Source organism: Sipha flava, unplaced genomic scaffold (genome assembly GCF_003268045.1).
Source record: "Sipha flava isolate LNK unplaced genomic scaffold, YSA_version1 69_pilon_pilon, whole genome shotgun sequence".
NCBI lineage: Eukaryota > Metazoa > Arthropoda > Insecta > Hemiptera > Aphididae > Sipha > Sipha flava.
The window spans coordinates 1,524,328-1,541,079 of record NW_020273609.1 but is presented as its reverse complement, the minus strand read 5'-3'; the positions used below and the strand labels follow the sequence as shown (position 1 = coordinate 1,541,079).

Below are 16,752 nucleotides of genomic sequence, written 5' to 3'. Positions count from 1 at the left end.
TAATATTTTGTTACATTTAAATATATATTGTACTATATAATATATAACAAAATAAAGACACGACACACATTTCAAAATATGTGTAAAGGATTCGGATAATTTAACAAAAAAAAAAAACATTAAAATATAATTACATATTGAGCATTTGTCGACCAATATAATTCTATAATTTAGATAATACAAAATTATATAAATATAAAAGCGTTCACCTGCGTTTTTTGTATATTATAATATTTTATAGAGTTTAAAAATTGTATCCGATCATGAAGAATCCGTAACATAATAATTTCGTAAAATATTTTTTCAAATATATAATAATAATTAACAAAGAAAATCACTTTATACATTATACAATAAACGTCGAACTACACAAAAATAAACCATAATATATTTATATTAAAAATATTATCATATAGTACAATGTATAGACGTAAAACGTTATAGATTATTCAAGTAATAATAAATAATAGTAAAAATAATAACAATAGCGCGAGAAAAAGAACAACCTTTAGAGAAGCTCTCCTGTCGTACAAACAATAATAATAATGTATCTTAAGACATATAACAATACTGATTAATCCAATGCGAGAACGAATAATAAATTCAGGAAAACCTAGGCGAAATCGTAATGACTTTTGGAATATACCGTTTTTTTAATAATATAATAAAATAAAATTAATGGGTCTCGTGGATAGCACGTAATTAAACAAAAAATCTTAATTTTTCTTTTTCGCCAAGATTGAGATTTTTCTTCTTCGAACGTCACCGCAGATTTATATAATAACTAGTTGTAGCTAATTCTTAAACTATGTACCGCGATTCCACTAGAAGACCGTTTGATGAGAGGAGGGGCGTGAGAAATGTGCGTACAACGATTTAATTTTAGTGAAAAAAAATTCCCAATAATTTTAACGATTTTGATGATTCCTACACCTTACAGAATCATAATAAATTCACATTGATTTAATGGTGGGGGGGGGGCACATCATAAAAAAAAAAATAAGGAAGCCGATTTTTTTTTTTTTTTAGAAACGAAAGGCTAATGCTAATAAAGGCTTATACCGACTATTACGATGCCCAGCAGTGCGATTTGTCTGCAATGTTTATAAATCGTAATAATTTTTACACCCGACGACCTGACGTCAAACCGGATATTTTTGAAACGTCGGCGTTTTACGAAGCGCACATATAACAATGCTGTCGGGCCCAAGTTATTCACTACGAATACATGCGAGATCGGTCATCTAGTTCTTATATAAATCCGTGCGCGACACGAACAGCTGATATATTGGTTCGGCGTTTGGAATCTCGTCGAACCGACCAACGCGTTCTCGTCGAACCGGTCGGAAATACTGGTGATTAGTAAAGTTAGTGGACGGACGGTTTAAGGGCGCGTACCGGGGCGCGATCAGGACTGTACGGACGACGAGCTGCCGGGGCCGGGACTGGTGCGCGGAGCCGCGGAAGTGATGGCGGCAGCACTTCCGTGCGACTGCGCGCCATGACAGTGCGCGCAGTGCATGCACACGGCGCAGTTGCCCAGTTTCTGAGCCAAGACGGCGCGGAACTTGAGCGCCGGTCCCAGTTTCATGTTCATGGTGCCCGTCAGGTGTTCCTCGCTGAGTAGCGGCAACGCGGTCCCGTCGATAGACTGTTCCCGGAAACACTGGAAAAAAAATCAAAAAAAAGGAAACGCAAACGTTAGTATACACAATCGTTTTAATACAATACCGATAACAAATAAAACTACGAGCGACGGAGGAAAATTACCACATTGAATCTAATAACGCGATAGCAAAATAAATAACGACTCTTCGTATGGTTAGTGCGTCTACTCCCGATACAAAAAATGTGTTATTACAGCGGTGCGCGCTAAGAATTATAAGTGACGATCGATGTACGAATTGGAATACGTTCTTCGGTTGTTATACATTTGCGGTTGTGACGGCATTAGTAGTGTTGGAACCCGGATTGTCCAGGGTTCGACACACATGGAGTTTAGACAATAGAATTCAAAATCTGAATCCGGTCATCGAATCCGGATTTTGCGGTCATCTTGGATAAATTCTATTGACTTATACATACCTAATGAGACTCGATGAACAACACTGAATCACAACTTTCTCGTCAAACAACGCTTATTTTACACGGCTGAATAATTTAAAACCCGAAATAATCCGGAATTGTCTCGAATCTGGGTCTTACAGTTGTTTGAAACCTGGATTTTTCACATCCGTGAATCCTAATATATATACATACACGAGTATATATATTTGATCCCTAATCGTAGGCAAGTATTTTTATTAGGGGTTGAAGGATATCATTATGAAGATCGACCCCTATGAGGTGTCGTAAAAATTCCTTAATACAAAGAAAATATAATATGCCACAAACATATCCGTGAAAAACACTTCTTGGATGAAACTTTTTTAGTTTTATATTATTTTTAAATATAAAACGTTTTTCGCATATTATACAGTTGACTGACATAAGTGGGACCGGGAAACCTCTCTCCCGGATTTTTCATATTTCTTACTTTCGACTAGGGCTGCAGATAAACATATGCTTATACTCCAACGTGTGCACTTATTATGTGCACTTTCCGATCGTATGTTGAACGCAACGACGTAATTTCCGGTCTGTATGCACACCGCGTTTCAAAGGCGCATCTGCTCTCAGAAGGAATAGAACACACATTTCATAACTTCGCCCAGAAAGCCGTTGAATAGCGTTCATAATATATAACGTTGGCCGTTTGATGCAGTCTGCTTGCATAAACTGTAGTCCGGACAAACGACAACGGCCTTTACGTACCCCCAACCGAACAGCTGGGCCGCAACTCGATGATTTATCGTTATTGCATTCGAAAAATTATTCAGAATGTAACTCGAGTATACTATTAATCGTTGAAGCAATATTATTGTTTTGTGATTACGCGTTGTTTCACGAAACTCATACATAATAGTTAGGAATAGTAAAACCATGAACCACTAGACCTTCAGCGAAAGTTATCAAACTAATAATAACCTATATGTAAACATTATGTAAATCGATACTTTTTCAGTCGCAAATCTAAACACAGAAAAATATTACGTTTCAACATTAATGGAATAATTCCATTAAAATAATTATTATTTTGATTAGTTTTATTTATTTATTTTTTCAATAAAAAAAAAAAAAAAAAGAGTTCAACATTGATTGATAGGTACAAGTGTCTAAATATATATATATATATATACACCGTACGTATGATAGTACTACGCCATGCTACAGATGAATTTACACTGCGGCGTCAGTCCAACAGTTTACTCAGTGCACGCGTCATTATATAATGGCTAGCCATCGTCCGACCGTCTTTACGACTGTATATGCGAAAAGTGCATTTAGAGGCGGGTCCCCGGGGGTCACCGGATCGCAGATGTTACACCGTTTGAAACGAATTCAATCCCGCCCGCAGTCAGATTTTACACACCTATATTAACGTGTAGGTATACTATACACGTACACGTATGTTTATAAATGTATAAACACGTAGTTGGTGTGTACACGCGAACCCTTGCGTTTTATTGTTCATTAACCTCGTAAAACACGCTGAACATTATTCCCGGTCCGTACGGTCGAAAAAAGATAAATTCACGCGAGAAGTATAATAACATTAAACTATTATTAAGGCGAATTATGGCGAGAATTACGATGACTACCGACAAAAACGCCCATCGCCAGTCGGACTTTTTATATTTTTTTTTTCACCGCGTTCAATGTTATTATTTTATATCATTATTATAACGGGTGATGTTATCAGTGATTGGTTTCTACAAGATTACTACCATATTACCATGGCCATGAACGATACAATGTCCCGCATAATTTTGATTTCTCCAAGACGATCGACACCTCGATATAAGAAGAAAAACATACGACCATAATACTGTTACCGCCGACGCCGATTTGTCTACCGTCCGGTGTCAATTGGATATTTCACTCGTGTAAAATATAACCCGACTCTTTCGTTTTAAACAATGTCGTAACGACAACGAGTAACGCCTCTGACTTGGCACGTCTGCCGGTCTTTACGCCAAGGACGACGTAAACGCGTTATTAATACATTATAATATCACGCATGTGTGTACATAAATTATACTCGTATGTATTTAGCACAAACACAAGCCCGTGCGATTACATTTGGAAGATTAGATTTTATCAGGTCCTTCACGCGCGCACACACATACACACACACAAACACACACACGCGCGCGCGCGCGCGTGAAAGTTCTGCTAGTTTTGCCGAGTTAACAATTATAATAATAGTACCGTATAAGTATTGTAATGAAGATACATAGTATTATATAGGTATATTATTAGTATGTATATTATGTATGTTTAACTAACGCCATATATTGTTTACATATTATTCCATGCTTTTATGATGTACGATTTTATCTAGACGAGAAAATGTCATTTCTTTCGAACGAAATAATATGTTTTTATGTTTTTACTTGGTTTTGTTTTACAATCCAGGTACCTACTAACTAAGACAATAATAAAACTATCGACTGTAAACCACAATCACAAACTTCGTCTTATCAACACAACGAAAGTATGTACATCGACAAATGTCACACCCGAGTTATGTGCAACACTGACGGTTATACAATTTTCTAAAAATCCCTAACTCTAAACGTGACCGATTTCAAATTATTAATTGTCAGATGAAGTGCCCGTTGTTTGTTATGCTATGAAAACACTGTTTCCATTACGTCATTTAACAGTACACTAATAAAATCGGCTACGATAAACTATAGGATCGGCGCTTGAAACATAATTGACACACACGTAAATTATATATAGTACCTATGTATATTATGATTTGTAATAATATTATAAAAACCTTAAAATGTTATGTAATACACGAAAGAAAATCACTTATTATCCGAATAAAACGAATTCGTATCGAATTATCGAATTGATCTCAATCGAAGTAATCACGAAAAGCAGTAGGCTCCTCCATGTCTTACAGTTTATCGGTGGCGTACATCTGTCTTGCGAATTGCTTACAGAAATATAAAACAAAACAAAAACGAATCCACGGCCAATAACGCATGTGTGTATGAGTGTTCATGTATGTACGTACATATTTTTTTATCTTTATTATTATTATTGTTATTTTTCTTCTTTTCGTGTTTTCCAATCAACGCAGCAACAGCTAAACAACACAACGTACGGATATGACTACAACTATTACTATTATACGGCTTCGGCTGCGCTATACTACCGTTGTGCCGCGCGCAGCTTCCTTGTACGTTGTAACATGTGCGACGGCCACGTCTCTCACGGTGAAACCATCACGTCTGACCTTTAACACTGACCTCACCGGATCAAGGACTGCCGGGGCCGGACGGACGCGCGCATACACGCGTGCTGTGTACGTGTGGGCTTATAAAATATATGATAAAGATATATGATATATGTGTGCGTGAGTTCTCTTCTCAAAAGTTCGACGTGCGGCACATAGAGGCAAAACGTGGAGGTCACATTCTTCGTTCCGCTCGCGGTGCCCCCAGGTACGGTGAATCGTCGTCAGCGGCGTCTGCGTCGGCGTCGTATTCGTCGTTATCGTCTTCGCCTTCGCCTTTAGGACCGATCAAAACCAGATCGGATCAACCGGTTCATAAAACATATATATATGTTATATTATCATACTGACAAAACTAAAAACTCGTCTTTGCCATAAAACAGCAGCGCCTTCCTATACCATTACCCAATCGTACATTTTTTTACTCTAAAACTCTTATATTTACTTTCAACATAAACGAAAAAAGAAAACGAAAACTGACCAAATCACTTTTTAATTATTTACGCATAGGTATCTATTCGCATTTTTATAGTTTGGACACGCGATTTATTCTTCACCGATTTGTTTCAGTACTCTAATTACGTTTTGTAGCAAACTTTGAGGTTCTATTTTTAAACAGTTTAAAACCGATAAGTATTTTGATTAATTTTAGTTAACTCTACAAGATGATACTACATAACAAATGTGTTTGTATTAAATACATCCTATTTGATTATAATAGCCTGAAAACACTCGGAAATCACAGTTTAAGTAAAATGCAAAATAGATTTGTTTATTTATAATATAATGCGTATAATTAATATACATATAATAGTACAATGAATTTTTCAGTTATTATTGTCAGTCAGAAATCGTCAAATACATGTCATATTACGACATAAAAATATTAAACTTTATTTCTTATTTTCGATAAACAATAATAATTACTAGATTTATGTAGTTCTGTTTTCGTTTTGAGTTTATTGTGGTCATTATCATTTCAAATTATTATAAAGATATCGTAAGTCATGAAGGAAATGCAGGCACGAATGCATAGTTCTAGTTGTGAAAAAGGTTTCCGCGTTAATTCGGAAAAGGGTTACAACTAGAGTGTTTTGTTAAATAACAGTGAATTAATGGAGTTACGTCGGGGGCAGTAGCAAACCGTTCAGCCTACGATACAGTAGCGTATAATGATTATCATAATAATAATACGGTTGTACAGTATTGTAAATGGAGACTTCGTTAGCAGTGATAATAAAAACAAAACAATAGAAACAGAAATATAATCGTCGTCGATGCGAGGAGGAAGAGCAATAAAACACAACCGGTGATGTTCTCTCATTTTTCATACAATTTCCATCCGATAGCATAGGTATAATGTCATAATATAATCGACAGTAAAACCTAACGGTTATTTGCTTATAGTAGTCATATAGATGATTGTCGTCATAAAAATCGAAATAATAAAAAATAAAAACCGTATCGTTTTAATAGTATCAGTTCAGAAGTGGTAGTATGTTCGCGAGCTTGAGATTGACTTAGTGGCGGTGGAGGTCAAAAGCCGTTTGATTACGTTACCGCCGGTTCCTGAACAATCATTTTTTCAATTTTTTTTTTCTTATTTTTTTTATCATTCGGTGCAGTTTTCGATCCAATTGTATTGTGTACGCAAGATAGATAATGAAAAAAGAAAAAAACCGAAACAATCTACGAGGTAAAAAAAATTAACGTGTATCGTGTTTTTCACGGTCCAGCGTGTTATTAGTATACGCACGACCGCCCGTCGCCGTCGCCGCCACCGTAGTAGTATATATAGGTAGTCGCGGTCGTGGTCAGCGGGCATTTTTAACGTTCCGTAACTCTTTTTTCCTTTAGCCGATGTGGTTTTATTTCTACTCTTGTTTTACAATACATTTTTATATTCTTATATTCACTCGACTGGTCGCAGGAAATGCTCGCGCGCACGCAATATATATATATACACAAGAATCCACGTACATCCACCACCGGACTGCAGTAAATACATGTAATAAGTATACGATATAAATGACGATGAGTCGTCGTTATATTATTCTTTATGAACACGACGACTCCGCGTAGTATACTGTATATATAAACATCGTACCTAGCAGCTATAATATATATATATATATATACAGATAGGTACACACTACACATAATATTAGAATATAATATATATTTATGTGTATACCGGAGCATGTACCTGGGGTTTGTATGTACGCGCCGTGACCCCAGAACGACCCGACACGTATATCTAAAAAGAGAAGAAAAAAAAACTCCTCGCGGTGTAATAATAATTACCGCAGTGGTTAGTCTCCCCCTTTCGTGGACCGAGACTGCTGCTGCACCTGTCGGGAGCGGGCGCGCGCCGGATAACGAAACTCAGATTATACCGCTGCTATTATAATGGATGTATATAAACGCGTTGCAGCTCGTGTCTCCGGTATCTCTCCGCGAACGCACGCCGATGGCCGGTGTAAAAGATCGCGTGCCGGCCTCCGGGGGTCACCGGGCACGAACCGTGTAATTTTCGGTATGTGCACCGGGCACCTCCCCTGGACGCATATCACAAATACTACCACGCTATTATATGTATGCACGGACACGATTATTTCCCGTATTGTTTTCCGAAATATCGCCCCGAGCCCCCGAGTACGCTGGTGATAGTATATAGTTAGTTGTTGCCACGACATGTGTATGGGTGTGTGTTTTACCGGCAAAATGATTTGATGGAGGAGTGACGGAAGATGGGAAGGGAAGGAAAAATAATGTATTGCAATAATATCACGTGCACTATCGTTCTACCGATAATACCTGTCTGATGCCTATTCGATGTGCAATGTCTGCGTGTAGTATAGCGCGATTTCGGGCCTGGCTGCTAGTTTTTTAGCACCCCCGGTAAAGTAAAGAGAAAAAAATCACGTAAACCATCCGATATCCATCACGTAGTCGCCGCCACTGGTGCACACGACCAAGTTTGGTTTTCGGCGTCGATTCGACCGGTTATTCGATGACCGATAAAAAAAATTTTAATTCGAGGAGAAAAAACAAGATCGGAATTTTCCTCGGCCGCGCACCAACGTCCAGATAGTGCATCGCCACAGTGACTACTGCGTTCGTAAATTATTTTTTCTTAATTTATTTTTTACTCAATTTTCATAAAAGGATTTTTTTTTTTTTTTTTGACTATACGCATCTTTGAACAAAAGTCAACAGTGGAATGTCAGAATGATAAACCTTAACGGAATATTTTATACATTTCGTTTGAAGTACGCAATAATATGTCAATTATCATAAGACGTATCCTCTACATAACTCTCGTTTTATATTATACGAAGGAAATATAATTTTATAATTAAAAGGCTTTTGGTGGATTTCGAAATACAGTACCGTAGCTGAACAGTTTTATTACGAATAATAATTATTCTTAATCAAATTTATAATTATTATTATTATTAATTGCTAAATTAGTTTCGTTAAAAAGTATAACTTATAATGTGCGTACACTTCGTGATATAATATAATTCGTTTACCGTATTTACATTATTATCGCGCAGAAGAATATTATTGCTAACAAGACAATTTATAGGCAATAGCTGTCGGTAGAATCATCCAAGGCAATTGGAAAAATATTTGAAACTTTTAGCAGTGTCATTTAACTGATATCTAACAACAACAAACAACAAAAAACAAATAATAATATCGATTCCGAGAAATGTAACAAAGTTGTAACAAATTACGTCGTCTTACTGTAACCATACAAGAATACCTACCGAGCTCAGTAATTTTCTTTGGCCTAATTTTGACCAAATAAACATCAAAAATGTTTGGTTTCAACTTGTCACACTTCAAGAGAAACAATCACTCTGCTGCGTGTGAAGTTCCAGGACAGACTAATCTCGTTACGTGGGGACTAAAACTACCCACTGCGATCTTGCGACTTGACACCGTGTGATTTTTTCTTATGTAGATACACTAAGTCACGAGTTTACCAGAATAAAGTTCGAAATGTCTTGGAACTTAAGCAAGAAATTCATCGTTTCCTCGACTAACTTGATGGGGCAATGTGTGATCGAGTGATGGTAAATTTTACGGAAAAAATAATAACCTGTAGGGCTAGTAGGGAGTTTCATTTGCCCGATATTGTTTTTCACTGTTAAACCTTAATCTCTCCTGAAGAGAATGATATATTTGTTATGTTTTTGAAAATAAATTATTTTAATTTATAGCAGATTTGAATCCTACATTCTTTTTGAGCCACCCTATATTTTCCCGCAATGAATACATTCATAAAAATTATGCCTGTAATAAGAAGATAGTTTAACACCTCTTTACCAAAATATAACATAAAGTCGAATTTAAATAAATTTCTCGTCGAATAAAAGATTTAAATGTAATAAAATATTCGATAAAAACAGACGAATCAGCGAAATCATCCTATATGGTTCCAGTGAATGAATTACACCACGTTACATGCGATAGGGTGGAGTTCAAGGTTTTCATCCATAGTTTTTCACGGTAGGTAACCTTCACGCGAATAGTAATATTGTTTGTATCTCTTTGTGTGTCAGTCATCTGCTGGACACTCATTGTTCGTCTGTATTTTCGAAGACGATGTTTTTCACATGTTTTTTTTTTCTTTCAGACCGCAGTGAACCATGACGAATCCATTGGGTTTTGTTCTGCATTTGGTCAAACACAAAGTTGGTTTCGGTTACGTTCACATACACCCATACATTTATGTGAACTCTCGTATATTATATTATGTCAAGTGAATATTCGTTACTTATACATTTATATACCCGCATCGGAATATTTCACTGTTTCACGTCTCAAATATCATATTAAAATAAAACAATAAAATAAATACTTATAAAAAAAATCTTGTAAAAATCTACAACCTGATGCCGGGGGGTTACAATACCCACCGAGGTCAAATCCGAAAACGAAAATAATAATATTAAGGCGTGGGCATCCCAGTGGGCGTTTAATATATTTTTTATTTCCAGTTGTTTTTTTTTTCGATGACCCAAGTGACCCGAGATCTGGTTCTGCCGACCTACAGGCAACTATTCTGAATCATCAGCTCACAGTATCGTTGTTGTTTTACACTTATAATCTTCTTCTTGACCGGCTAATATGCGTGCTATTATTATTATATATATGCACGACCGCGATTGACAAACTAAACGAATAGTTAGTTACAATGTCCAACAATATGTACATATTATAGATTTATCTGATAACTACAACTCGGAGTATGTTGAAAAATTCCATACATAATTTACATGATTTTTACACTGCTCGTGTACCGAACGACTTGGTGTGCTTTTCTTTCGTTTTAATGCACATTCATATACGCATCGCGGTGCATACATTATATTGCACAAAACTAAATACGATAATATCAAAATAAAAATCGTAAAATTCCTCGATTATCGAGAAAAACAACGGAAAACAATTACAAGGAAATCGATAAAGAGTTAATAACGCAATCATTCGTTTTAACCGATGACGCGGTAAAAAACGCACGGAGCGCTTGTACGTGTGGGCGTGCGAGTTTGCGTTTGTATAAACGTTGCGCGTACGTATTATTATGACGCGGTGATGTTTTTTTTTTCTGTTTTTTCGTCAGATAAGATTATTCGAATTTAAACGTTATACTTTCCGAGAAATTATGTCACCGAGCAAACAACAGCGTTCATACTAAGCACACAACCGTAGAGGTGTGAGCGCATATTATGTGACGACGACACGTCAATACAATATATTATTGAGTACAGGTGCGCGTTTCGTGCATTGAGTCACAGCAGTGTGTCCACCGTCGCCGACGGACGTCGCAAAAAGAACAATAATAATAATAAAAAGGCGCAGCGCTCATTATGGTATAACACCAGTGACTTGTGACCCGTAAACAACCTTGCCCGCCGTCGACATGGTAGGCGGTTTATAGTGACCCGCGTCTTACGTTCGTGTACGTATATCGTATACGTGTATGCCGTAATGAATACGTGTTGTTTCGAACTCAACTCTGCCCGTAACCCGCTTAACCGAGGACGATGAATGTAATATATGTGTGTGTGTGTGTGTGTGTGTGTGTGTATGTGTAGACACAAGTGTGTGTATGTGTAGACACAATAATTATAAAATATATAAAATATGTGTGCGTTTGTGTACATGTGAAGTAATCCAAAAAAAGCGAACATATGACGACACGGATGAAGTAAAACAAGAATACGTCGATTAGCGTGCCGCGGAGTCTCCAGAGAAGTCCGGAGTTCAGCCGAGGGAATTCGATCCGAATTCGAACAGCCCGAGTTGACTAATAATAATATCACTTTGCTGATGATTGCAGCGGTTTGGCCACATCGCAGAAAAGTCACGGCACGGGACCGCTATCGATCGTACGTCATCTTCACCATACGGAGCTGTAGCAGATGACCCAAAACCACGTTTAGTATACCGAGAAGATGGCGTAAATTATTTAAAACTATCAGACCGGAGAAGCCGTGAAATTGCACTTTAGATTTACGCCGCGCGGACGAATCAAGCGTGTTTAAACTTGGGTTAATCGTGTAACAGAGCCCAGTGTTTTGTATACGTAGTATTAAAAGAATTCCAAGCGATTAAATTTGAAATAGAAAATTATACAAAACGAGTAAGACTGGTTCTGAACTAGCGTATATGTCAATTGGAAAAAAAAGATTTTTTTGTGTTCAACGTACACCGAAATTCTTCTGCAAATTGGTCAATAGTGAATATATTTTAAATCCCATGTCCGCTTTAATATTCAATGTACGAAAATTTCGATGTTCAAGTAAAAAAAAAAAAAAAATCCACAAATAAAAAACATTAAATCAATCCGAAACCATTAGAAAAGAAATAAATTATATTATGATTTCCAACAGCTTCCACTTAACACCGCTTTCCAATGTGTATACATACTACAAATATTATACATATATTACCTAATTAACTTTGAAATAATTTATCACACAAGGAAAACCACAAATACATTGGATACATCACGTTTATCTAATGTACCATATCCACACACGTATTCCATCAAAGTAATTATTACTGTGAATTTTTTCTCTCGTCTTTTTGAACTTTGCAGCCATCGTATAAGAGCACCAATCGAAAATAAACGATGTCGCACATAACAAATTATAGAAAAACGGGTTTTGGGAAATAGGATTGTTAAAAATAAAACAAAGGAAATAAACTGCTATGGTTTCAGGTCCCATGATTTCCCGATCGTCTAATTAAAAGATAATGGCTTTTTCTAGAGTAAAAACCGTGAAAGGACTTTATCAATGAGCGGCGAACAAGAAACGGTGGTCACTTCAAAACGTACATTGCCTGTACAATCATATATTATTTCGCAGAGACAATATAATATCGGCTGTATGATAAAGTTTAGCTAAACACGAGAATATACAAAACATTCGACCTTAACCCAGAATGTGATCTTGCCAAAATATCTGGCTAGGTTGTTCGCTGCCGTCGGTACCACCGTTAACGACTAAAATTAATGTTTTCGCTATTGCCAAATGCTGGTTTGATCAGCAGCTACGGCTGCGTTAGAGCTGTTATTGCAACGACAACACTGCAGGTGGCACAAGTGAAACAAATCGGTGTCAGGTGAACTACAGCAACAGTCTGCGGTATAACGCCGATCGTCACAATATTTTTTGTATATTTATATTGTATGATGTATGTATGCGTATAATATAATACACGGCGTATGTATCGTCATCATACCGAGGATCCAGAGAAATAATGTGAAATCATATTCGCGTATAGGCAAATAATAAAAATTCCGGAATTATTGAAATATATCGAATATTTGTCGTGTTGCGAAAGACGGTGTTAATAATTATACTTCACTGGATAGTCTTATTGATAATAATATATATATATTTTTTAGTAAATAATAGCAATAATATCTGAAAGATGGTTAAACAATACTATTGGCACGTAAACAGATTCGTCGTAATAATGTTATCAATATGCTTTAATACGCTTCGATATAAAACGTACATACGTCGGAACGATGATTATTATCCTCAATCCCTCCTCTCCTCATTCCATCGATTTTACATGTGAGTTGTGTCGGTCTGACGACGATCGTACCACGAACACCACCCGTGGCGATACTCCTCGTCATTTTTTACAAATCGTACATATGTAATTGAAAAATCAACTGATCAACAGATTGATCGACAGCCAAATGAATTCCACCATATCGACGACGACGAAGACTTGGTGTTTGCATCGAATTACGGTGAATACTTCTAATAATACAGCTTGAGGATAGTGGTGTCGCTTTGTTCAAAATTTGTGAGTGCAAGTGTATTCGAAAACGTCGTGTTCCTGAGTATACACATCATGGTTAACAAATAAATATAACGATGTCAATGTATTTTAAGATACGATCGAGTACGTTGTGACGGATGAAGAATGAAATATATCCTATCCGACAGTACGGATGATGCAACATCTTCGCGAATCGACCGAAAAAAAAACTAGGTTATAAGAACATGCGCTTAGAGAAGATTTCGGTCGATATGCGTACGCCTAAAAGATCATGACGTACAAGTGCTTATGATTCGAAATCGATCTAGTGCCGTTGTGGTTCGGACGGATAACGTTGTTGCGCGAGTACGCGTGGAATTAAACGACACTCGACGGTCGCGGCTGGATGTGAATATCGTAATGCATACAAAGTGGACACGGCAAGACGGTCTTCGACGTGCACCTCAACTGGTATCACGCGTTAGAGGGAGAAATAAAAAGTCGACCCGTGTGCATCGGTACGGGTTTTCGCTCGACTTCAGGACTGCTCCCACCCCGTGTGTGAGGCTTTTCCCGAGCGCGCGCGCTGAGAAAGACAACCACGACCGCCGCCGTCTATTAACGCGCCAATCATGCGGAATATCTGGTGCGCGAGAAAATTACCAGCGTAACGATTCAATTTAATCGTTTAGGGGCGGTGGACGGCACGCGAGACCACCCGGTCGTCGTCTCTCGGCCGTACTACAAACGCACGCGCGCAGCAACGTGTACTATGCGCTTGTCGGGTATAAAAATAATCCATTTCCACATCTGTTCCCACCGGAAGCATTCTTGTTCTGGAGGTACGATGTTCGTCCGGCTTGACGAAGATCCGATGGAGGTTCTTGAGAGCTTTTTCTGCTCTTTTTCCTAACCGATACTGACTTTTTTTTTTTTTTTGGTTCGGCTCTGTTGGTGCTGATTTGTTTATTATCCTATACACATACGTTCTCCGACTTTCCTTTTGTAATTGAACATTAATTTCATATGACGTTCAAACGGGCTCTGTTATAATTACTTCTACATTTCTCGGAACATCTCGTCAGTTATGATCGTGAACAACAAATCACTCGATATATTGACGTCCCACATTGATTAACTGTCAGTTTAAAAGTCCTTAGCCCATATATCTTACGAGAAACAAATAAATAATTATAACAATACACGTTATACCGGGGTACATTTAATATTTGAACATGGTTATTGCTGGTGTTCTTTTGACATAATGAAGAGTTTTACATACGATTTAGACCATTACGGAGGAGCACGGAATGGAGCCGTCCAATCACTGACAAACTACGAGTATATACATATAAACAATGTTATAATATTTATCAGCACGTATGGTATTTTATAAATAAAATATATATTAATGACACATGTATTAGCGATATAGCTGTAGATCTATACAGGCGACTAGTCTGTTTTATGTGATTACCACTTGCAAATATTTTATCTGTTTTTTTTTAACTCCTCTCGCAAGAAATAAAATAATATATATGCCCATAATGACAACAGAATATCAATCAATAAGTATTTGGATTAAATAAAATAAAATATTAGTTTTTCAGTATTTAATACGGCGTACACCGTCCATATTGTACTAGTTTCCGTCGAAACACAGATAATATTATATTATATTATACTTTCACGGAAATTATAAAAGTACAAAAAAAAAATTGCACAATCTAAATTTGTCGGATCTGAATATGGGGCATTCTGCGAAAAATTCGGAAATAAAAATGGAAATAATATTTGACACGACGGATATATCGAGCGATACAACTTGATTTCGTTAAAAATAAAATCGGCACTCATGTTTGTGGCGAAGCCATATCAAAATTGTATTCTTAACTGGAAACGCTGCTGATGCTGTACACACGATTCAGATGTCGTTAAGTAAATTAACTACAGATCACACCGCTGCACACATACCTATACGTCCACAAATCGATATCGATAGGCGTACGGCGTATAAATTATATTATTATTTTAATACATAACGCGCGGGTGTCGAAATCATAATTCAAACGTGTCCGTAAATGATCGCACAAGTAGGAATCGGTAGGCCGTCATCGACGACCACCCGCTGGACTCGATTCTGATGAAGCCACGCGGGTGTCAGCTTGGCTCACGTGTAACACATTGTGATTGAGTTGTTTCGTGTGGATGTACAATATCATAATAAAAATACATATATAATAAAATGTAATACAGTATAACGGCAAACAACATAACAACTGTATAGTCGGATGTGAGTTAACGATCGGTAATAGGCAATTAATAAATATTTTTTGCACCTGACCCGACGGACGTATCGGTGTTTATAACGCGCACGGCAATTATCGCCGATCACGAACCGGGTCGCCTCAAACGAATGGGACACGACGATGAGCGTTTGTGTACGAAATCTACACAGCCGTCGGACGATCGTGATGGAGTTACATCCGTATTTTAATAATATTATGATCGCCACGCGCGTATAAATCATAATGTGATCGAGCACACGTCATTCTGCAAACTCTCGTCGTATGCTAGGTTTCTCGATTTTTTTATACCTTACTGTCAGGACAGGGCAGTAAACCAGGAGACACATTAAATGCTTGATAATTTAAGGTATACATATAATCTAAAATAATAACGTATGTTCATTTTTGTAACTAGATTCATCCTCACTTATATCGATAATATAATACATTTTTGTATTCAAAGATAAAAGTTACAATGAGGGTTGAAATGAGGAATATAGAATATATACTAAACTTTCTCAAAAATCTTCTTTTTTTTGTTCATCCGTTAAATCTAATAATAATTAAGATATACTGGTATACTACAGTAAAAAACAAATATGGAAACCAGACCTAAAAAAAAAAAAATACTTTTATTTTGTAACTATAATTTTCCACACAACAGTGTTGGCTGGCAGTAAAATAGTTACACAAATTTCGATTGTATTATAAGTATTCGGCGTTTCAAAACAGGTGGACATACCATACATGTAGTACTCAGTGGGCACTGATCTTCTTAAACACATTACAAAACGAAAATACTTTTATAGA

The 16,752-nt window shown here is 36.9% G+C and overlaps 1 protein-coding gene across 1 annotated transcript in view; it reads right to left on the bottom strand.

The window, feature by feature from the left end:
• Positions 1 to 237: 237 nt before the first annotated feature.
• Positions 238 to 16,752, bottom strand: part of LOC112692070 (protein split ends-like) — a 35,474-nt gene continuing 18,959 nt past the window's right edge. The window contains exon 4 of the mRNA XM_025566603.1: positions 238 to 1,666. Within this exon, the coding sequence (XP_025422388.1) occupies positions 1,409 to 1,666 (258 nt within the window). The 3' untranslated portion in view covers positions 238 to 1,408. The remainder of the gene's footprint in view (positions 1,667 to 16,752) is intronic.